This window comes from Leptosomus discolor, chromosome 22 (genome assembly GCF_034619465.1).
Source record: "Leptosomus discolor isolate bLepDis1 chromosome 22, bLepDis1.hap2, whole genome shotgun sequence".
Taxonomy (NCBI): domain Eukaryota; kingdom Metazoa; phylum Chordata; class Aves; order Leptosomiformes; family Leptosomidae; genus Leptosomus; species Leptosomus discolor.
In genome coordinates this window covers 1,091,642-1,112,042 of record NC_141412.1, presented here as the reverse complement: position 1 = coordinate 1,112,042, position 20,401 = coordinate 1,091,642, and the positions used below count along the sequence as shown (strand labels likewise).

The window sequence follows — 20,401 nt, the reverse complement described above, 5'->3', positions numbered from 1 at the left end:
TCCCGCCGGGCCGTGGCCGCCCCCTCGCTCGGGACGGGGTCACCCGCCCGGCGGTCACCGACTCACGGCGCCCCGGAGGGCCCGCGGACCGGGCCAGGGCCGAAGCGGCGGGGCGAGGCGGGGCGGCGGGCGCCTGGCCTGCCCCGGGCGCTGGGGGGGGCGCGGGGCGGGGAGCGGCCTGCGCTGCCCGGCGGCGCTCGGCCCGCCCGAGCCGACCCTGAGCTTTGGCCCCGGGACCGGGGGGGTGCTGCCCGACGCCGAGGCGTGCCCGCTTTCCCCGGCGTCCCTGGCGCCGGCCGCCCGCCCGGTGGGGCGGGGAGCGCCGGGCCTGCCCCGGGTCGCAGCAGGGCTCCGGCGGGTGCCGAGGCGGCGGCGGGCAGTTAAAGCCCTTCCTTTGGGGGGAGGAATCGGGGCCTCGGTGTCCAGCGCGACCCGCAGCCGGTGAGTCGCGGTAGAAGAGAGGAAGGGGGCCGGGGGGGTCGCTGGCGGCAAGCTGCTGGGGGGGCGCCGAGCTCCGGGGCGCGTCCGCGGGTGTCGGAACCGGAGCGGGACCTCGGGCGGCGCTTCCCGCCCGTGAGGCACCGTGGCTCACGGGATGGGGGTTCAGCCCGGGGCTCGGTGGCCATTTCCACCCGTGGCGGGTGTAAGCGGGTCGCTCCGGCCGTGAGGCGGAGGGGGGAAGCGGGTCCGCCGGGGCTCCCCCCGAAGAGGAACCGGCGCTCGGCCCGCGGAACGGGACGTTGGTTCCTGTGCCAGGCCGCGGCGAGAGAAGGAAGCGGCCCCCGTTCTGCCAGGCCGCGGCACGGGGTGTGCCCTGGCCCGCGGCCACCAGCCCAGCAGCCAGGGCGGCGGTTGGGACCGATCCCTGCCCTGCCTAGGTGTGACCTCCCCGCGCCGCACCGCTGGGAGGGAGCCAGCCGGGCCTGGCCTGCCCTGGAAGGGGATCTCTGCGGTGCCGGCGGGGCCGGTGGCAAGCCCAGGTGCCGGCCTTGCCTGCCGGGAGCCGTGGGACCCCGTGGGACCTTCCGGCGAGGCCGTGGCCGCCCCGTTCCCGCTTGGAGGAGGTTCTCACCGGTTTTACGTTCTGCCGTTCGCAGCCCGCCTGTCTGATGCCGCATTGGGAGCGGCGGGTGCCGCTATGGAGCGCCGGGATGGAGGCCACGCTCTGCATCCACACGTGCCTTTGGCTGAGCGCCGCCTGGATCCCCCTGGCGTCATCCGACGGGCCGGCCTGCGGCGGGGAGCGCGCCCCCGGCACTGACGCCCGGCACGGCCAGCTGACGTGGGCGGTCAGCTTGGAGGCGCCCGAGGAGCAGCTGGAGCAGCGGGCGGAGGAGCTGGCCCGCACCGCGGGGCTGGTGAACATGGGCCGCGTCGGGGAGCTCAGGGGCCATTACCTCCTCGCCTACCAGCCCGGCGGCCGCGCGGCCGGCGAGCCCGAAGCCATCCGGCGCTCGGTGGACTCTCTCTTTGCACAGCACGACAGCGTGCGGTGGCACTCGGAGCAGAAGCTCCTGAAGCGCTCCAAGCGCAGCCTGCACTTTAACGACCCCAAGTACCCCCAGCAGTGGCACCTGGTGAGCGCTCGCCCGGCTCCCGTCGGGCCTGCAGGGTTGGGCTGCTCGCGTGGCCGCAGGGCAGAACGGCCGCCGGCTGTCCTCACGGTGAGGAGGAGGCGCGCCGCGAGCTCGCCCTGCTCGCCAGGTGCTTGCCGCGGTAACGGCGGGAGGCGGCTCCTGCAGCCGGCCGGGCGCCGGCGGTGCTGGGGCGGGCAGCGGGGTTTGGGCCGGCGCGCGGTCGGCAGGCTGGAGCGCGGCGTGTCAGCCCTGCGGCGCTGGGCGCTCCGCTCCGCGGCTGTCCGCTTCCGACAGGCCTCCCGGGACCGCCCTGTGACTCCGCCTGCGCTCCCAGCCCGGCCCCGGCCCCGCACGGAAGCTCTGGGAGCCCCTTTCCTCGCCGCTGACCTGCTCCTCCGCTTTCCCTCTCCCCTCGCTCTCCTCTCTGGCGCTTAGAACAACCGCAAGAGCCCCGGGAAGGACATCAACGTCACGGGCGTCTGGGAGCGGAACGTGACGGGGCGCGGCGTGACGGTGGTGGTGGTGGACGACGGCGTGGAGCACACCATCAAAGACATACAGCCCAACTACGTGAGTGCCGGCGCCGCGGCGGGAGGGCAGGCGGGAGGCCGGGCTTCGGCGCCAGAGCTGGCCTCCCTCCGAGCCACGGCCGCTGCTAAGGCCGCCTCCGTCCGTCCGTCCCTTCCCCGCAGCAGCAGGCAGCAGTGTTGAGCTGCAGCCCTGCGGGGAGGCAGCCTCCAAGCTCCCGTGACTCCCAGGCTGCGTTGCAGCCGGCGCAGCGCGCTCTCCACTCCCGCTCGTCCCGAAGAGAGGGGGGCAGAGCCCGGAGCCGTGACCGCGGGTCTCTTTGCAGAGCCCGGAAGGCAGCTATGACTTGAACTCCAACGATCCCGACCCCATGCCTCACCCTGACGAGGAGAACGGCAACCACCACGGGACCCGCTGCGCCGGCGAGATCGCGGCCGTGCCCAACAACAGCTTCTGCACGGTGGGAGTCGCCTACGGGAGCCGCATCGCAGGTACGGCCGCGCCGCAGCGCCCCGGCACCCTGCGCCCCGCCCCTGGCTTGTCTCGTCCCCGAGCCTGCGGGGCCGTGGGAGGGGTGGCTTGGCCGCGGCGGCTCCGAGTCGGCCGGTGGCTGGGCTCGCTGCGCCGGGCAGGATGCGGCCCTGGCGGAGCAGGGGACGGCGCTGCCGGGCACGTGGTTCTCTCCGTGCTCGGCAGGTGGTGCCGCGCTCCCTGGCTGTGACGGCGGGGCCGCGGAGCGCGTGGGCCCCGGGGTGCCAGCGGGGTGCTGGGGGGGCCCGGGAGCTTGCCCTGCACCCCTGCCCCGCATTCGATGCCCTTGCCCCCGTGGGGCGCGCCCTGAGCAGCTCCCCTGATGGCGGCACAGCAGGGTCCCCGGGCTCCAGCCGGCCTGGGAGGCTGCGGGGCAGGGGCTGCTCGCAAAGCCCGGCTGGCAGGGGGAGGGATGAGCTCGTAGTTTAACCACGTGTGGGGGAGTAGCGAGGGTTTAACCCCGGGGCGCTCCGGCAGGGCCTGGCGCTTCTTCGGGCCTCGCAGGGTGAGCACGGCGGGGCAGCCCTGGGCTCTGCGGGGGGGGCAGCGGGGCAGCCCTGGCCGGCTGCAAGCGCCGGGGCCGGCGCCCCCCTGGCTGGGCAGCTCCGCTCGTCCCCGGGGGCGGCCGAGATGCGACCGCGAGCGGCCGCGCGCGCTGTGTCGGGCAGAGCTGGGCTGGGTGGGCGGCGGCACTGCTGGTGACCGCGCTTAGGTGAGATGCGTGCCTCCGCGACATCCCCTGCCGGCCTCAACCGTGACGCCGAACGGTAATTACCGGCGGTTTGGGTCCCTGGAAAGTCAGCGCTGAGCCTCTGTGGGCGTTGCTGGAGGGGCGGCCTTGCCCTCCTGCTCTGAGCACAGTCGCTGGGGTCTCTCGAGCCCTCCCCTCAGCAGGCAAGCGTGCCCTCCGTCCCGGAGCGATGGCCGTCTCTCTGGTGACTCGGAAGGGGAAGCAGTCGCCCCGGGCAGGGACCAGCCCTGGAAAGCAGCGGGATAACTGGGGCTGGGATGTGAGGAAGCCCCCGGGGAGCAGCGCTCTGGGTGGAGGGGCTCGGGGGCGCACGGGAGTCAGCCCAGCCAGTGTTGGGTTGTGCTGTCGCCGTCCCCGGCTCGGCTCTGGCAGCGGGCCGGGAGGACGGGCTCGGCAGAAGCGCCGTGTCCCGCAGAGGACGTGGAGCTGCGCGTGGGGGCGACCCCACGACCCCTCACGCCCGTCCTGCCCCTGCGGACGGACGCGCGGGGGTCCCGCCGTGGGAGCTGTGGTTCCGTCGGGCGGGGAGAGCGCGTGCCCCCCCTGCGAACCCGCCAGGGAGCCTGTTGGCGCCGCTTGCCGTGCTCCGCCCCGGGCACCTTCCCTCTCCTTCGTCCCGCAGGCATCCGAGTGCTGGACGGGCCCCTCACCGACAGCATGGAGGCCATCGCCTTCAACAAGCACTACCAGATCAACGACATCTACAGCTGCAGGTGAGCCCGAGGGGACCCCGCGCCGCGGGCCCCGCTCTGTCCCCCCCGCCGGGCGCGCGGCCCTGCCGTCAGGGGCCCTCCCCAGCTGAACCTCGAGGGGCTCTGCAGGCGGGCACGTGCGGCGGTGCTCTCCGGCGCCGCTGGCGAGAGCGACGTCAGCGCTCCTCTTACCGGAGAGCCGGCCCGGGCTGTGCACGGCAGCCCCACGGTGGCGAGGCCTTCCGCCGCGGCACGTCCCGTGGCTGAGCCGAGGGGCGCCGTGCCCCGCCCCGCCGCGGCCGGGGAGCCCCGGCTGAGCTGCGCTGCGTGGCGGGGACCGGAACGTGCGCGAGGCTGGCCGTTAGATGGAAACCAGACGCGCCGTCCGCGGGAGCCTGGCCCGGGGGCGCAGGGCGAACGCGGCAGCGGTATCCCAGCCGCGAGGGGCCGGCCGGGCGGGTGGGAAAGCGCAGCGCCTGCCGATGCCGGTCGTGGCGCTGGGAGTAGCTGGTGGCTGCCTGTGGCTTGCTGTGAGGGGGGGAAGAGTTGCTGCCTGCGACTCCTGGGGCTGTCGCTTCCCGGCGTCTCTCCTTGCAGCTGGGGTCCGGATGACGATGGGAAAACCGTGGATGGCCCCCACCAACTGGGAAAGGTAAGGAACGCTCCCGGCAGCACGGGTCACCCCGGGCTGGCCCTGCGGCGCTTGCGGTTCCTGGCCTGCCCGGGCAGGCAGGGAGGGATGTCGCCGTGGCGCAGCGCACGTCGCTTTTTTGCTGCCCTCGCTGCCAGCGGAGGCGTCGCGCGTTCCGGCAGGGTGGGGCGGGGCGAGGCGGCGTCGCTGCGGGAGGCAGCGTTCGGGCGGCGTTGGGTCACCCGTCCGAGGAGAGGCGGGTCCCAGCAGGAACGTGCTCTTTCACAGCCCCGACGGCTTGTGCAACCCGAGGGACGCTCCGCGCTCGGGAGGGCGAGCGCTGCGGGTGCGAGGGGTGGCTCTCGCGGCAGGGAGCGTGCCTTCCAACGCTGGGGCGACGGCTGCGGTCGCCCCCGGCGGGCCTGCAGCGGGAGGCAGAGCCAGCGCCGCGGCCGCTCCTTCCTCGCGGCGCCCGTGCCGCAGAACCGCCGCGGAGGGCGCCCGGCCTGCCCGTGCCCGGCTCCCGCTGCCCGGGCGCCGCAGCGAGGGGTCCCTGAGGGGGCCCCAAACCTGGCACGGCGTCGCTCCTGGGGCGTGGTCCTGCTTCGTGCCTCTTCCGCTCGGCGGCCTTTTGCCGTGCTGCCCTGACCGCGAGACGGCGGGGGCCGCGCTGCTCGGAGCAGCGCCGGCAGCCGGGCTGCCGCTTCCCGGTGACAAATGCCTTCCAGCTCTGCGCGTTCATTTATTCTCTTCCCGCGTGCGGAGACGGCTGCCACGGGCTGCGGGACGCAGAGCCCGCAGCTTGCTTGACCACCGCAGCGCGTCCGGGGGGCTCTCTGGCCGCTGCCGTCCTGCCTTCACCTCCCCGGGGGGGGGGGGGGGGGCAGAGGAGGCGGGGGGCTTTCCCGCAGGACCGCTTGCTCGCCTCTCCGCCAGGCGCGGATCCTTCCTGGTCCTTCCCGTGGCTTCTGCGCGAGGTGCCGGCCCGGGAGCACGCTGCCCGAGCGGGGCTGCTGCAGCCATGCTTCCCGGCGAAGGCGAAGCCCGAGTGACGGCGGGGCTGGGGCTCTGCAGGGGGGCAGCGGCCCCGGGTGGGAGGCGTTGGGCGGCAGGAAAGCCTCGGTGCTGCGGAAAGGGCGGCTCCAGAGCGAGCCCTGCTGCCGTCGGGAGGGCTGGGCCTGCCGTCTCCTCTGGAGTTCCGACGCTGGCCGGTCTCTGCGCTGTGGCTGCCTGGGGGGGTCGCTTTTCCTTGGCCAATTTTGGTTTTTAGCGCAGAATTGCCTTAAAATCGCGGTGAGCTGTAGATGGGCCGTTCCCGGCCGTGGGCCGCGTCGCTGCCTTTGTAACACGCTCGCTCTGGAGTCTCGGTGTCCGGCCGGGGCTGTAGGAGACACACGGCTCCCTGGCTCTGCCAGCCGGGTGACACACGGCCCGGAGGGGTTGGGGCTGGCCCCGCTGTCGCCCCAAGCGCTTGCCAGGGCTGCTCACTGAAACCTCGGGGCGTGGGCTCGTGCCGCCGGAGTGGGATGCTGCAACAGGGCTTTCCAGAGCTTTCCAGCACGTCCTCTGCTGGGAGCCGTGCGCAGGGCGAGCGCTGCCCCGGCTGGGGAGAGGCGCATGTCCCCGAGGGGCACGGCGAGGTCTGGGGGAGCCCCGCTGCCCCCCCCCCGGCTGACGGCCACCGCGCCGGCCGTGCCTGCTGGCAGAGCCCCCCGGGGTGGGCGGGGAAGGGCCGCCCGCCCGCGCGCCCTGACCTGCGGCCGTTGCCCCTCCGCAGGCCGCCCTGCAGCACGGCGTCATCGCGGGGCGCCGGGGCTTCGGGAGCATCTTCGTCGTGGCCAGCGGCAACGGCGGGCAGCACAGCGACAACTGCAACTACGACGGCTACGCCAACTCCATCTACACCGTCACCATAGGTGAGCGCGCGTCCCTTCCCGGCGCGGGGGAGCGAGAGCACCCCAAAAGCTGCCCAGCTGGAAGCTGGCCAGAGAGTGGGGATCTGCGGGGAAAGTGCCTTGTCCCCCGGGAATGGGGCGGGCACCCCTCCAGCCTGCGGTTGCCTTTGGGTCTGCCGAGCACGAGGAGGCCCAAGAAGCTCCTGCCCGCCTTCAGGCCGCCGCTGGGGCTGGGACAGGCACGCTGCCGTGCTGAGGGAGCGACCTGAAATGCAGCATCCCCCTTTCCTTAGGAAAGAAAGGTCTAATGCCCCTTCTCGGGGGCAGAAGCTACACGGGGGGGGGACAGGTCTGTGTGACACGAGGCGCAGGGGAAGCTCGTGGGTTGGGGCTGCCTTTCCTCTAGACCTTCCGGCCGTGAGAAATGCGGGCTGGGGGCCGGTTCCCCGGCCCAGCTCCCAGGCTGTGGAAAAGGCACAGGTCCTCGGGGGCTCGTCACCTCGCGCTTCCAGCAGCTGAAACAACAGAGGGTGACGCGGTCGGTGCCTTTCCCTTTGTCCCAGGGGCGGTGGACGAGACGGGCTCCATGCCGTTCTATGCCGAGGAGTGCGCCTCCATGCTAGCGGTGACCTTCAGCGGCGGGGACAAGATGATGAGGAGCATTGTGAGTACCAGGCAAGGCACGTGTCCTCCCCTGTGCTCTGCTGGCCGCGGCTGGCCGCAGCGGCGCGGCGCGGAGACGGGACGAAGCTCCGGCCCTTCCGATGGCCGCGCGTCTGCCGTGGCGGGTTCCCCCGAGGGGCGGGGAGCGGAGGTGCTGTACCTCGGTCCTGCGCCGGCGGTGCTCCAAGACGGGGGGGTTCCTGGGTCGAGTTGTTCCCCGCGTCGCTGCTGTCTGTCCGGCTGTCACAGCGGCCCTCTCTCGGCGAGGGTGCGGGCGGGCACGCCGAGGTCCCGGCCCCGCCTGCGTCGGTGCCCTCGAGCGCAGGCAGGGTGTCAGGCCGAAAGGGACAGGGACTGCGCCCCCCCAGCTCCCTGCCCTGCGCTGCTGGAGCCGCAGGCACACATCTCCTGGGCTGGGGGGCCGCTGGGGTGACACCCCCCCCCCCCAGAAATCCCCCTGCGCTGTGGCCCTGGGAAAGCCGCCCGGGGAGCTCCGCTGGCTCTGCCCCGGGGGCGGGCGGGCGGCCGAAGGCACGCTGCGTCCCCCTGCCTGTGCGCCCCCTTGGCGCGGCGGGGAGGGAGCCTGGGGGGCTCTCCTGAAGAGCCGGGGGGGGGGCTGCTGCGCACCCTGCCCAGCCGGCCCCCCCGCTCCCGCTCCCGAGGGGTGCGGGGGCACGGAGGAGCGCGGAGGGCTGGCAGCAGCCCCGGGCTCTTTAGACTGCTTGGCTCCAGCTCCTGCTCCGCTCTGGCACGTGTGCCTCTCCCAGCTGAATTTTTCAGGGTATTTTTATCAGCTTTTCCCTTTTTTGCCAAAAAGATGACTTCTGGTCGACACAATGTCCTTTTTGCCTGAGCCAAGCAGCCGGGCCTGTTGTCAGCAGCCCCGCGTGTTCCTCCCTGGGTACCGGTGCGCTCGGGGGGGCTGCCAGGCTCCGACCCCTTCCTGTCCTGGCGCCAGCGGGGACTGCAGAGCCCAAGCCACCCTGGGGCGGCTTGGGGTAAATGTCCCCGGCTCCCAGGCCCGGCTGTTGGGGTTGGGTTGTCCCTGGCCTGGCGGGCAGCAGGAGGATCTCCCATCGGGACGGGCAGTTCCCAAAGGCACTGTGCTGGCACAGGCGGCCGGGCAGCGCCGCCCCGGTGCCGGAGCAGCACCAGCAGCGTGTGCTGGGGGCTCTGACGGACGAGGGACGGCGCCCAAGGGCGCTCCTGCGAGCGGGGACGTGCGGCCGTGGCTCTGTGCCTGCCAGAGAGGAGCTGAATCCAGGCTTGTCAAACGGGCTTCCCCGCGTGCTGGGGGAACCGGGGGAACAGGGAGAGCCCAGCAGTTCCTCAGCCGCCTGCTTGGGACTCGGCAAGCCGCTCGTGCAGTCCAGAGCCAGGGCAGGAATCCGTGGATTCCTCATTGGAGCGCGGCACCGGCTGCCTGGAGCAATGGCTCGGCTCAGGCGGAGCCGAGGGAGAGCAAAGCCCAGGACGGAGCTAGTTTTTCCTTTCAGAAGTAACTGCAGTTGTCCCGAGCTGGTCTGGAAACCGCTGACGCTGGGGAAAAAGGAAGCAGCAGCCACGCAAGGGCTCCGCTGCGCTTTCATCAGGAGTTCCAGGTTTTTTGGGTCTGTGTCCAGCTTCCCCCAAGCCCGCTGCTGGTGCGAGCGCTCTGAAGGTCTCCAACGCCCCTTCATTTCGAAATCTGCCCTTCTGGGGCGCTGACACGGGAGCTGCTCTTCCACCGGGGGGGCGGGGCGGGATGCCGCGCGTCGCCTGGGCACGGCGCGTGCCGCGCAGCCGCCCTGTTTGCTCGCCGTAGCGCGACGGCTCCTTCGGCGTGCCCGTGCCCTGCTGAAACTCACGCGGCCCTCGCTCCGGAGGACAGCCTGCTCCCGGCGGTCCTTCGGCTGTGCTTCAGCGATGTCACGGTTAACTTCTCAGCAGCCGTCTGCTGGCTTGCTTTGTTTTGCCAGACTGTAAACTTTGTGTGGTTTCCTTAATGGGAAGAATTTAATACGGCTCCTGGCACGAGCTGCGTTTCCTACTGAAATATCCAGGCTGCTGAGGGTGTTCTCCGCGGGACGTGCGGCGTCCGAGCGGCAGCTGCGGTTGCTCACAGCTGGCAGGATGTCGTGGGCTCGGGCACAGGCGGCCACAAGGCCTGCAGCTCTTGGCAGCGCCGGCTGTCTGCCCGTGGGGAGCACAGGGACACGGGCGCAGGCGGCTTGCAGCGAGGTGGTGTCACTTGGGGACCTCCCGATGCCTCTGCGGGCTCCGCACAGCCCCTGTGGTCCCTCCGCAGAGGCCCGGTTGCGCAGCGAAGACGAGGAGGGTCCCAATCCGTAGCTGCCACGAGTTTCCCCCAAAGCTGCTTGGTTCGGGCCCGGTTCTTCTCTCTCGGCAAAGGAAACCGTCTGCCCTCGTCGCTTCTCAACCGGGACGCTGGCGCAGCCTCTGTAGCCGGGCCGAGGGGGGCAGGGGCGAGGGGAGCAGTGCCTGCCTGCCTGCCTGCAGGCCCCCTGCTCTGCCTTGGCTATTGCTCCCGCCGGCCCGTGGTCCGCACCTCTCAGCCGGGGGGAGCTGCGCTGCTGTCCTTCCCACCTGGAGCTGCTTTTGGCCGGGTACCCCCGTGCTGGCCAGGAGCTGTCTGGGAAGCGTTTCGAGGCTTTGCAGCGGCTAATCCCTCTCCCCCTGCTGCTGCCCTGCTCTTGTTGTTGTGCGGGTCTTGGCGGGGGAGGACGATGGGATCTCTGGCCGCCCCTCCCGTCTCCCAGCCTGAGCTCAGCGACCAAGGCTCGAGTGCTGCAAATTCCTCCCTGCTGTCTGGGGGGGAACCTGCCCGTGCGGAAGAGAGGGTGGGAGACGGACGGAGTGGATGGGGTTGAGGCAGGCAGGGGATTTGGGACCGCCTCCCCACGTCTTTGCTCTGGAGGGGGGAAGTCCTTGGGCATCCCGGGAGCTTTCTCCTCTCGCCTGAAAGCCTTGTGCGGAGGGGGTCAGGCTGGGCATGCTGGCCTCGCTGCGCTGCGTTCGGCCTGGGCGCTGCCCCAGCCGCCTTCCCCTGCCGGGGTGTCCCTGTGGTGGCAGAGAGGCGGGAGGTGTCCCTGGGCGAGGGACCACGGGCGCTGCAGCAGGTCTCTCCGGCCGCGGTGTGAAGGAGCCCCACGAGTGCCTCGGCGCGGCGCGAGAGGGCTCCCCGCCCCTCGGCCCGCAGGCGCTCCCCTGCCGGGGCTGTCACGCTCCCATCCCTGCTCCCTGCCGAACCTCGCGCCCCTCTGCCTGCTCGGAGCCTTCCCCGTCTGTTCCCCCAGGGCAGACCCTGGCGGCTGTGAGCGGGGCTGAGCTGCCTCCTCCCTGCGCTGCGGGGCTGTCAGAAGAGCCGCCAGCTCGGGCAGCACCCCGCACGCTGTCGGGGTGCGCGGGCCGGCAGGGAGGGCCCCGGCCGCCCCGCGGGGCGCCCGGGCTGCTCCCGCTCGCCAGCTCCCCACCACCTGCCCCGTTCCCTGCCCGGAGCGGGGCCGCTGGCCCTGCTTCTGCCCGCGGCGCTCGGGCGTTGCTTGTGCCTTCGCTGCGTCCGGGGTGATGGCGGGGAGCCCCCAGAACCCCCGTCTCTCGTGCCCTTTGTGTAGCGTGGCGGGCAGGCGGTCCTGCGCCCCCGGGCTTTCGCCGGCACTCGTGGCGGAGGCTGAGCGTGGGCTGCGGCGGAGCGGGTGCGGCGGGGGCGCAGCTTGGGGCAGGGCTGCGTGCTCGGCCGCTCGAGCACCCGCCCCGGCGTGGCAAGCCGGGGCCTGACCGGAGGCGTCTCTCCTCTTCCTCGAAAGGTGACGACAGACTGGGATTTGCAGAAGGGCACGGGCTGCACCGAGGGCCACACGGGGACGTCGGCCGCCGCTCCTCTTGCGGCCGGGATGATCGCGCTGATGCTGCAGGTGCGGCCGTGTCTCACCTGGCGAGACGTCCAGCACATCATTGTCTTCACCTCCACCAAGGTGAGCCGCCTGCCCTCCCGCCCTCCCTCCCGCTGCCCGTCTGTCAGGGGTGCCGCGGGGTGGCCGAGCTCCTCCTGGGCACGGCCCTGTCGATGCCTGCCTGCCCCTCGATAACTCCCCCGGTTTGCCCCTCGTTCCTCTCAGGAATGCGGCTGAGGCGTTTTCCTCTGTCATGGTGATAAATGGGGCGTTTGCTCCAGGAATGCCTCCGGCTGCCGGGGTTTCGGGTCTCCCAGAGGCTCCCCGTGCCTCGCCGGCGGCGGTGCGGTGGGGCTGGCCCGGCCGGAGGGCCGGCACGCACCTCTGCAGTGCCGCCCCGCAGCCCAGGAGCTCTGCCTCTGGCCTTCCCTCGGGCTCCCAGAGAGCCGGGCTCTCGGAAGGAGGCGTGCATGACGGGGAGCTCGGCGGCAAACACAGCCCTTCCTTTGGCTCGGCCTCGACGCCGGCGCAGCCTCAGGGCCGAAGCAGGAGCGGGAACCGAGCGGAGCTGCCCGACGCGGCTTGGGGACGGGGCTTCTTCCGCGCCCCCTGGGGAGCAGGCGTCCGGGTCCGGCTCACGCTGTGCTCCCTTGGCACGGGGCAGTGTTTTCCACGGCCGCAAGCCAGCGTTGCCGGGGCGCTGCAGCCCGCCGAGTGATGGGACCCAGATCTGTCCTGGCCCAGCTCTTGTTGATTTAAAGGACTCGGTTCCTTCTCCCCGAGGCTTCTGCCGTCCCGCGGGCCGTGGCTTGGGCAGGAGGGAGCAGCTGGGATGTTTCAGAGCGGAGGCATTCGTGCCCTTTTCGTGCTGCCCCGTTTCCTTTCTGAGGAGCTGGGAAGCCTGCTTGTCCTGGGACTTGTTTCAAATAAAGGTCGACCTGTTTGTTCCAATAAGGCCACGAGGGTTTGCTTCCCCACGGCTGCGGGAGGTTCCTGAGCCTCCTTCCCGCCGGGCCTGGTTCCCTTCGCTCCGGGTTCGCGGGGCTGCCGCCGTCCCCCGCGGTAACGAGGGCGTCCCGCCTTGCTTTCCAGTACGAGGATCGTCACGCCAAGTGGGACGTCAACCAGGCCGGCTTCAGCCACAGCCACCAGCACGGCTTCGGCTTGCTCAACGCCTGGAGGCTGGTGAACGCCGCCAAGGTAACTGCCCTCCCGGCCCCGGGCGTGCCCGGCGGGCGGGCGGAGCAGCCGCGGCCGGCGCCGGGGACAGGGCCCGCGCCGGCAGCGCCGGGCGGCGGCACGGTTGGGCCGGCGCTTTGGCCCTCGCCCTGCCGGCCCTCGCCGTAAGGCTGCTTTTGGTGTGAAGTCACGAGGCCGCTGGCCGTGCCTGGAGCCTTGCCCCCGAGCTGCTGCTCGCGCAGCACTATATATAGCCATGGGCCAGCGCCCGCGCTGGTGGCAGCCAGCGTGATTCGTGGCGTGGGGAGTTTCCTCAGCACCTCGGCCCCGTCCTCCCGGCGCGGGGGGCTCCAGGGGAGGGCGTCGGGCCCCGTGAAACGGGGCGTTCTCAGCGGGCAGCGCCGTGTCCTCCAGCGGCAGCCGAGGGGGCCGTGCGGTCAGGGCAGGCGGGGGCATCCCCACCTCTTCCTCCCCGTGCCGGCTCCGGTCACCGGGAGACCAGGGCGCGTCCCTTTGGCACTCGGTCCTCGCTCGTGCCTCGAGCGCCGCGCGGCTCTGCCGGGCCGCTGCCGGTTGCCAGCCGTGCCCCCTGTTTGGCAGGGACTTGCCGGCTGCTCTCTCGTCCTGCAGGCCCTCGGGCGCCGCGAGCTTTCCCGCCCCGCTGCGCCTCGGGGTCGAAAGGGAATGGCTCCCAGTGACCGCTCCAGGCCGCTCGGGGGGCTGCTGGAGACAGACCCAGAGCTGGGGAGCCTCCGCCGGCCCCTCCAGCCCGCGGGCAGGTGCTTTCCTTCCGCTCCTGGGCTCTCCTCTGCAGCCCCGCGGCGCTCGCCGCAGCCCGTGCGCGCCCCCTCGGTTCACGGGCCCCCCGCGCAGCGCGGGGAGAGGCCCCCCCAGGCGGGGCCCACGTCCGTTAGGTGTGCGACGGGCAGGGGCAGCTTGCCGGAGTGGCGGGAGACGGAGAGATGGGTGCGCAGGGAGGAAATCCTCTCGCCTTTCCCCTGACAGATCTGGGAGTCCGTCCCGTACCTCGCCTCGTACGTGAGCCCTGCGCTGAAGGAGGGCAGGAGCATCCCGCTGCTCCCGCAGGAGCTGGAGGTCGCCTGGAACGGTAAGAGCGGGCATGCCGCCACCCGGGAGCGCGTGCTCGTGCCCACCGAGGCCGGGGAGCCAGCCTGGTCCCGCGGGCGCGGGGCGCAGCCGGGAGCTGGGCGGCGCCAGGCCACGAGGGGGTTAAGCGTTGGCCGCCTGGGCTTTTCCCTCTCTCTTTCCCTGCCCGTCCCCAGGGGATCGGTGTCCGTCGAGGGGGTCCCCTCCCCATCGCTCCCTCCCCTGGCCTGGTGCCGTGGAGGAGCCAGACGGGCCTTGGCGAGCGTGGCCGGGCTGGGCAGCAGCCAGCCCCGCGCCTCTGGCTTTGACCATTTTAGGTAAAGCTCCAGCTCCCGGCTTGGCCGCCCGCTGTCCACATCAACAGGGCGCTGCTCCGGCTGCTACTGGGAGCGGGGGGGGCAAGGAGAGCTCGGCCCCAGGCCCTTCCCGGCCCCCCCCGCCCCCCCGGCAGGGCCCGGCGCTCTGGAGCTGCTCGCCCCGAGGTTGGGCCGCCGGCCCCCTCCCTGTCCCACCGGAGGTGCTGTCCCAGGGGGCTGGCCCCGCACCCCCCCGCTGCCCCAGCTGCCACTCCTGCAGAGGTGCTGGGGCTTGGCAGCACCCGGGGGGGCTGTTCCCCGGGACAGAGGTCCCCCGGCAAGGAGCCTGGAGCTCGGCACCCCCCCTCTCAGGGGGTCCTGCCCGTCCTGTCCCTGCGCGGCCAGTTGGCTCCGCAGCGCGCTGCAGGTGCCCTAGCGGGGTGACGCCCTGCTGCTCCTCGGGCTGGCGGTGGGGCGAGCCCCGCTGGGGCTCAGGCAGCTCCTTCTGCCCTAAAAGGAGGCGTGGGCTGAAAGCTGGGCAGAGCCTGGGAGAGGCAGAAACGAGGCACTTTGGAGAAGTTTGGGCAGAGGAGTGTGCGGCCTGGGGGGGCACCGCTGTCCCGTGTCCCCTGTCCCCCCCGGGAGGGCAGGTTGGCTCAGAGTTAACCCTTTCCCCGCGTGGCCCGCTGCGGGCAGGACGCCTGGTCCTGGGGTGCGCCCACCTCCCCTCCCGTAGAAGAGGCCGGGCAGCACCCACCTGCCTGTGCAGCTGGGGCGGCCGAGAGGACGCCGAACCCATGCCAGGGGTTCCCGTGCCAGAGTGAGCAGCTCGGGGGCTGTGAGCCTCTGCGGAGCCGCGAGTGCTTCGAGGCAGGGTCGGGGAGCCTGGACGCCAGGCTGCGCGTCCCGGTCCTCTTTCCAAACCTGGCTCCTGTGTAACTGCGGGTCCCAAGCAGCCTCCGGGGCTGCCAGGAGCTGGCCCAAACCCAGGGCGGGAAGGGCGTGGTGGAGGGTGAGGTGTTGCTTCATCGCAGTGGCCAAAGAGCTCTGGGTGGGCCCCTGAACCTGCAAGCCCTGAGTCAGGACTGGGGCAGAGTCGGAGGCTCTTGGGAGCAGGGGAAAGCGTGGGTTCCTGCCGTCTTCCAGCGCTGGGGCGTGCTGGGAGATGCCCGGGAGCCGGCTTGCCCGCTGCTGCGCGGTTGCCTTTCACCTGCCCTTCCTCGCCGCCTCCTCCTCAGCCCTGCCTCGCCGTCCTGCCTGGCCCTGGCTGAACTCGGGCAGGGGACGAAGGGCACAGCGGTGGGCAGAGGACAGCCAGTCCCCGGCGCCTCCTGCCCCTCTGCTCGGGGAGGACCTGGCAGCCCCTGGCCCGCGTCAAGCAGCCCGAGCCCAGCGTGGCAGGGAGCGTGCCAGGACACCTTTCCCTGCGCTCGCCAGGGGGGCGCGTGGGTGGCCCCGGGCACAGACACGCCGGAGCGGCCGGGAGGAGGCAGCGGGTGACCCCTGCGGAGCGGCACAGCAGCCCCTTGGGGCCGGCTGGAAGCACTGGGGGACTCCAGCCCGGCCACCCGCCCCAGCCGACCCTCGCCTTCCCTTTCCCAGTCACCAGCGCCGACCTGGAGCTCTCCGGCATGCGGACCCTGGAGCACGTGGCCGTCACCGTCACCATAACCCACCCCCGCCGCGGCAACCTGGAGATCAGGCTCTTCTGCCCCAGCGGCATGATGTCCCTGATCGGCACCGCCAGGAGCATGGACTCGTAAGCACCGAGGGGGACGGGGTGCGGAGGCCCCCGCGGCAGGGCGGCGCGCAGCGGGGCCGGGGCCCGCGCCCAGCCGCGCGGCTCAGGCTGCGTTGCCCTCTCACGGGTGGTTTCTCCTCGCCCCTTGGCAGGGACCCCAATGGCTTTGCCGACTGGACCTTCTCCACGGTCCGGTGCTGGGGCGAGGAGGCGCAGGGCACGTACAGACTGGTCGTCAGGGACGTCGGTGAGTCCTGCCCTCCGGGGGTTCCCTCGTGGGGCAGCGGGGCCGTGCCGCGTCCTGGGGAGCTGCCAGCTCGGCGCCGGGGCGGCCGTGGGCTCGCTCCACGTGCCGGCAGCTGGCCGGGTGGGAGAGGTCCCCGCTGGTGCGACCTGTTTCTTCCCCAGGAGACGAGAGCCTGAGGCCCGGGACCCTGAAGCAGTGGCAGCTGACCCTGTACGGCTCCTCCTGGGCCCCGGCAGAGATGAAGGAGCGTCAGAGGTAGGGCGCCGCGAGCCCGTCTCGCTGGGGAGACAGGAGACGGAGGGCTAAGGGCCGTGATCCGAGGCGGGTGCCGCTCGGCCGGGGCAGTGTTGCTGCGAGGGGCGCGGCGGGGCGAGGCCGCAGCCTGGCCGCGGGGCCCCGGCGCTGCCCTCGGTGCGGTGCCCAGGGGAGCCGGGGCCTCTCGGCTGGGTCCGACCCGGGAGGGCGGCCCTCCGTGGTGCAAGAGGCCCCCCCGGACCCTTTGTGGGCGTTTGGACACGCACACACACACACCCACACCCCCCGCCCCGGAGCAGCCCCGCCTGCGGGACCCTCACGGGGTGCCTCTGCTCCCCAGGCTGCTGGAGGACGCCATGAGCGGGCGGTACCTGCGCCCCGACTTCTCCCTGCCCTGCCCGCCGGGGCTGGAGATCCCCGAGGAGCAGCACTACACCATCACAGCCAACACCCTCAAGGTGAGCCGGCCTGCGGGCCGGGGGCGGGGGGGTGCACTGCCGGACCCCAGGGGGGCTGGGGGAGCGGGGCTCCGCCTCGCTCCCCCTCCTGGCGCGGTGCCCTTCCCGCGGGGTGACCGGGCAGGGCTCTGGGGTGGTCGAGGGCTGTTGCTCACGGGCTCTCCTCCTCCGCAGACCCTCCTGCTGCTGGGCTGCTTTGCCGTGTTCTGGACTTTCTACTACATGCTGGAGGTCTGCCTGACCAGGAACAACGCGGGGCTCGACCTGGCCTGCAACGGCTCCGCCGCCTGCAAGTGGTACCCGCAGGGAGGGAAGCACCGGGCCCTGGAGAGCGGCCTGGAGATGGAGTCGGTGCCGCTCTACCGCGAGAAGGACATCGAGGACGTCGAGATGGAGCGTGAGCAGCCGGAGCCTGCCCAGGAGCGGGACGGGGAGGAGGGATCCTGGACCCCCCCTCACGCCAAGCTGCCCGGCAGCGGCAGAGCTGCGAGCTCCCACGGGGCGGCCCCCGCCGGCGCGGGGTACCTGGGCCGGGAGGTGACGGCCGAGCTCCTCTCGGAGGACGGGCAGCGGCAGACGTGCTAGCTGGGGCTGGGGCTTTGGGCTGTGCGTCCCTCCCTCTCGGTACGTCCTTCCCGAGCACGGGCAGCAGAGACTTCCCGAGCCCCCACCAGGGACCAGTGCCGCTGCGTCCTGCCGAAGGTGGCGTCGGAAGCGGCTCGAAAACAAGGAGAAAGAGTGCTGGCAGTGGAAGGGGAGCTTCCCTTTCCCTCGCTCTGGAAAACAAAGCAAGCCTTAAGCCCCGAGGGAGCCTGCGCTGCCACGGCGGCACTCGGGGCGTCGCTTTGTGAGGCGGCGCTGGCGGAGCTCCCCCCCCCGGAGCCCCGCACCCCCCAGGGCTGCGCGGTGCGGGGCACAAGTGTCGCTCTGTCCCCCCCCTTTCTGCAGAGCGAGCCTGGAAGCTGTGGCGGGGCCCCTGGCAGCCGCCTCTGCAGGCAAGGACCCCGTGGCGCGCCGCGCTGGGCTGGGAGCTGGCCCCTTCCCCCCCGGTGACTCCCAGCTTGGAAGCACGGAGCCGTTTTGCTCGTCTCCGGGCAGCCCTGGCTCCCCGGCGCCCGCTGGGGCCTCGCTCTGCGCCCGGTGCCCAGTTAGGGGCCGCGGCCGTGGGTGCTGCCCGCGGTGGGCCGGGAAGGGGAGGCTGAGCTGCTCTGGCAGCGGCTCATCTGCGCGCGGGGCTGCCTCGCGCACCTGCCCTGGGCTCCCTCGGTTTATTTTTTTTAAAGCCGGGGTTTGGGTTTTTTAATCGGCGAAGCCCTTTTGTGTAGCTTTCCAAATAAAGACGTAAAAACCCTCCTCTCCCCGCTCCGTCGCTCCTCGGACCTCCCAGCGCTTTCTCGCTGTGGAAACCTGGGTCACCCAGCGCCTCCCCGCCCCGGGGCCCGTCGGGACGCCCCGGGGTGCCGGGGCTGCTCCTGGCCGCCCGTCGCCCTCCGCGCCCCGCTCCCTGGGAGCCGGCAGAGCCGGGGCTGCTCCGGGCAGGGGCAGGCGAGGGCCGGGCCGGAGCGGTTGGAAGGAGCCAGGAGGAGGACGGTTGGCACCGCAGCTCGGGCGGGACGGGGCAGAGCCGCCCCACGGAGCCGTCCGAAGCGGGCCCGGCGAGGCTGGTGCCCAGCTCGGCTTTCCCCAGGCTGGGAGCTGGCGGGAGGAGCAGAGGCGGCCCAGGCGCCCCGAGCGGCTCTTACGGAGGGCGGCTTCGGCGGGAGGAAACCTCGTCAGGCGGCGCTGGATGAACAACCTTTTAATGTTGACAAGAACGAAGTACAAAACCGAGGCCGACTTTCTTTTCTCCCCGTTCGCAAGGATCTCGGCGGTGGCGCGGGGCTGGTGCGGGGCTGCGGGCAGGCGGGGCGGCTCCGGGCGCCGGGGCGCGCGCCCGTCCCGCCCGCCGTCCCGGGGAGGGCGGCGGGGCACCCGCGGGTGCCGGCGAGCGCTGGCGGGGCCGGGGCCCGGCCGGCGGCGGGGCTGGCGGGGGGCGTGCGAAGGCGGAGGGTCGAGGCCGCGCGGGGCGTCCCCGCGGCTGGGTGCGTCGCCGGGCGCGGGGGCTGCGGCGGGGCGCGTGGTGCCGTTGGCTGCGCTCGAGGGGTCGCTGGGGCGGGCGGGCGGGCGTTCTCTTTTCCAATGGGTCCCGACGGGTGAGGGGCGGTGGCGGCCGCCGGCGCTCGGGCGGCTGCGGCGCGCTGGGCCGGGGGGAGCGAAGACGGAGGTCCCGGCTGGGGCTGCTCTCCCTGCGGGCGGCGGGAGGGCGGGGGGCGGCGAGGGGGGCTGCCTAGCTGATGATCTGCCGGGGCCGGCCGTAGCTCATCCCCGCCTGTGACGCCCCCTTGTTGCTCCCCATCTGTAAGCCGATGACGTTCTTGCCCTCCTTGAGCTGGCTCTCGGTGAACTCCCGCTTGTGCTCCTGCGCTTTCCTGCGGGGTGGAGGGAGAGGCCGTCCGGCACCCGCACACCATCCCCCCCCCCGCCAGCCCCCGGCGTGGCCGGACCCTCGTCCCCAGCACCCCCCGCTCCCCAGGGGTGCCCCAGCCACCCTCCCGTCCCAGCCGAAAGCTCGGCGTCCCGCATCCATGGGGGGGAAGAGCCCGCTCCAGGCAGCCGCGGGGCAGGGGGGGTGTCCCCACGCCCGGCACCGCGCTCCCCCACTTACTTCATGAACCAGTTGGGGTCCCCGTGGTAGTTCCCGTCGTTCTTGGTGACCGCCAGGCTCCCCAGGGCCATCAGCGTCCTCTGCACCGCCGCCATGTCCTTGGCTGCCGAGGGACGGAGGGGGGTGAAGACGGGCGCAGCGTGGCAGCCCCGGCCCTCCCCCCCACCCCCGCCGCCCCCAGCTGCCCCCCGCCCGCCCACCCGCACCTTCAAAGAGGTCGACGGTCTGGAACACGTCCGTCTTGACCACGCCGTAGTCCTCGGCCGCCTTGAGGAACTGGGCGATCTGCTCCATCTGCTTGAAGACCATGGTGGGGGGCGCGTCGGGGATCTTGACGGGCTTGGCGCCGTCGGGGTAGAGGCTGTTCACCAGCCTGCTGAGCACCTGCCGGCAGAGCAGAGGCCGGGCTCGCGGCGCCGCCTGTGCCGCCGGCCGTGGGGATCCCCCCCGGCCGCCCGCCCAGCCCCGGGGCCGGCGAGCGCGGCGGGCACCCGGCCCCCCCACTTACGATGCCGTTCTTCAGCCAGACCTGGAAGCCCAGGCGGCCCCGCTCGGGGCGGCCCACCGCAGCCCCGCACTGCGCCACGATCCACTCCACCAGCCGGTCCTCCAGCTCGTCGTCGTACTTCTTCTCGATCTTGGACTGGACGTCCCTGCTCATGCCGTACGCCGGGCCCTTGTTGGCCATGTCTGCGGCGGGCGGAAGATCTGGCGGCGGGACGGGGACCGTCAGGCGGCGGCGATGCTGGTCCCCCTGCCCAGGGACCCCACGGCCACCCCGGCGCCCTGTGGCAGCCACCTCCCACCTCGGCGCAGCTCCTCCCGGCTCTTCCCTGGCCACACGACGGCTCTTCAGCTCCGTCTGGGCACGTTTAGAGGTGAGTGCGCGGCCGGGACCCCCGCAGCCTGCCGGGACAGACGGTTCCCGTCCCGGCAGAGGTGCCTCGTCCCCGCTGCCCAGCTCGGGCTGCGCAGGAGAGCAGCCTCATCCCCGGCCCCTGCCTGCTCCGCTGCCCGCCAGCTCTCCGGTGGCACGAACGTCCCTGGCGTGGCCGTGCCCTGCGGCCGGAGCAGCCGCCCTGTCCCCATGGGGGCCGCAGAGCAGAGGGCTCTGAGCGGCAGGGCGACCGCGGCAGGGCTGGGTGGCCGTGGCACAGTACGGTGGCCGTGGCACAGCGGGGTGGCCACGTCATGCCAGGGCAGGGCAGGGCGGCCTCGGCGCGGCGGGTCCTGGTGCCGGGGAGGAGCGCGGG

At 72.6% G+C, this 20,401-nt stretch overlaps 2 protein-coding genes across 2 annotated transcripts; one reads left to right on the top strand and one right to left on the bottom strand.

Moving 5' to 3' along the window:
• The first annotated feature begins 1,109 nt into the window (after positions 1-1,109).
• PCSK7 (proprotein convertase subtilisin/kexin type 7) lies at positions 1,110-17,029 on the top strand. Its single transcript, XM_086476803.1, has 15 exons — positions 1,110-1,577; positions 2,013-2,147; positions 2,431-2,596; positions 4,010-4,100; positions 4,677-4,731; positions 6,488-6,626; positions 7,169-7,269; positions 11,075-11,242; positions 12,254-12,361; positions 13,346-13,448; positions 15,346-15,502; positions 15,637-15,731; positions 15,893-15,986; positions 16,327-16,444; positions 16,619-17,029. The coding sequence occupies exons 1-15, from the start codon at positions 1,110-1,112 to the stop codon at positions 17,027-17,029; spliced, it is 2,409 nt and encodes an 802-aa protein (XP_086332929.1).
• Positions 17,030-18,770: 1,741 nt separating this feature from the next.
• Positions 18,771-19,836, bottom strand: TAGLN (transgelin). The gene is made up of 4 exons (XM_086476908.1): positions 19,657-19,836; positions 19,355-19,532; positions 19,149-19,251; positions 18,771-18,912 (listed from the first exon to the last, which is right to left on the bottom strand). Exons 1-4 carry the CDS (start codon positions 19,834-19,836, stop codon positions 18,771-18,773), a joined length of 603 nt encoding a protein of 200 aa, XP_086333034.1.
• Positions 19,837-20,401: the final 565 nt, after the last annotated feature.

Bases quoted from the DNA above. Each gene is read 5' to 3' on its own strand.
- TAGLN (XM_086476908.1), bottom strand. From the start codon at position 19,836: ATGGCCAACAAGGGCCCGGCGTACGGCATGAGCAGGGACGTCCAGTCC. The intron at 19,533-19,656 runs GTAAGTGGGGGG...CTCTGCCGGCAG, and splicing joins TCTGGCTGAAGAACGGCATC to GTGCTCAGCAGGCTGGTGAA. The intron at 18,913-19,148 runs GTAAGTGGGGGA...TCCACCCCGCAG, and splicing joins GACCCCAACTGGTTCATGAA to GAAAGCGCAGGAGCACAAGC.
- PCSK7 (XM_086476803.1), top strand. From the start codon at position 1,110: ATGCCGCATTGGGAGCGGCGGGTGCCGCTATGGAGCGCCGGGATGGAG. The intron at 6,627-7,168 runs GTGAGCGCGCGT...CCTTTGTCCCAG, and splicing joins CATCTACACCGTCACCATAG to GGGCGGTGGACGAGACGGGC. The intron at 13,449-15,345 runs GTAAGAGCGGGC...TCCCTTTCCCAG, and splicing joins GCTGGAGGTCGCCTGGAACG to TCACCAGCGCCGACCTGGAG.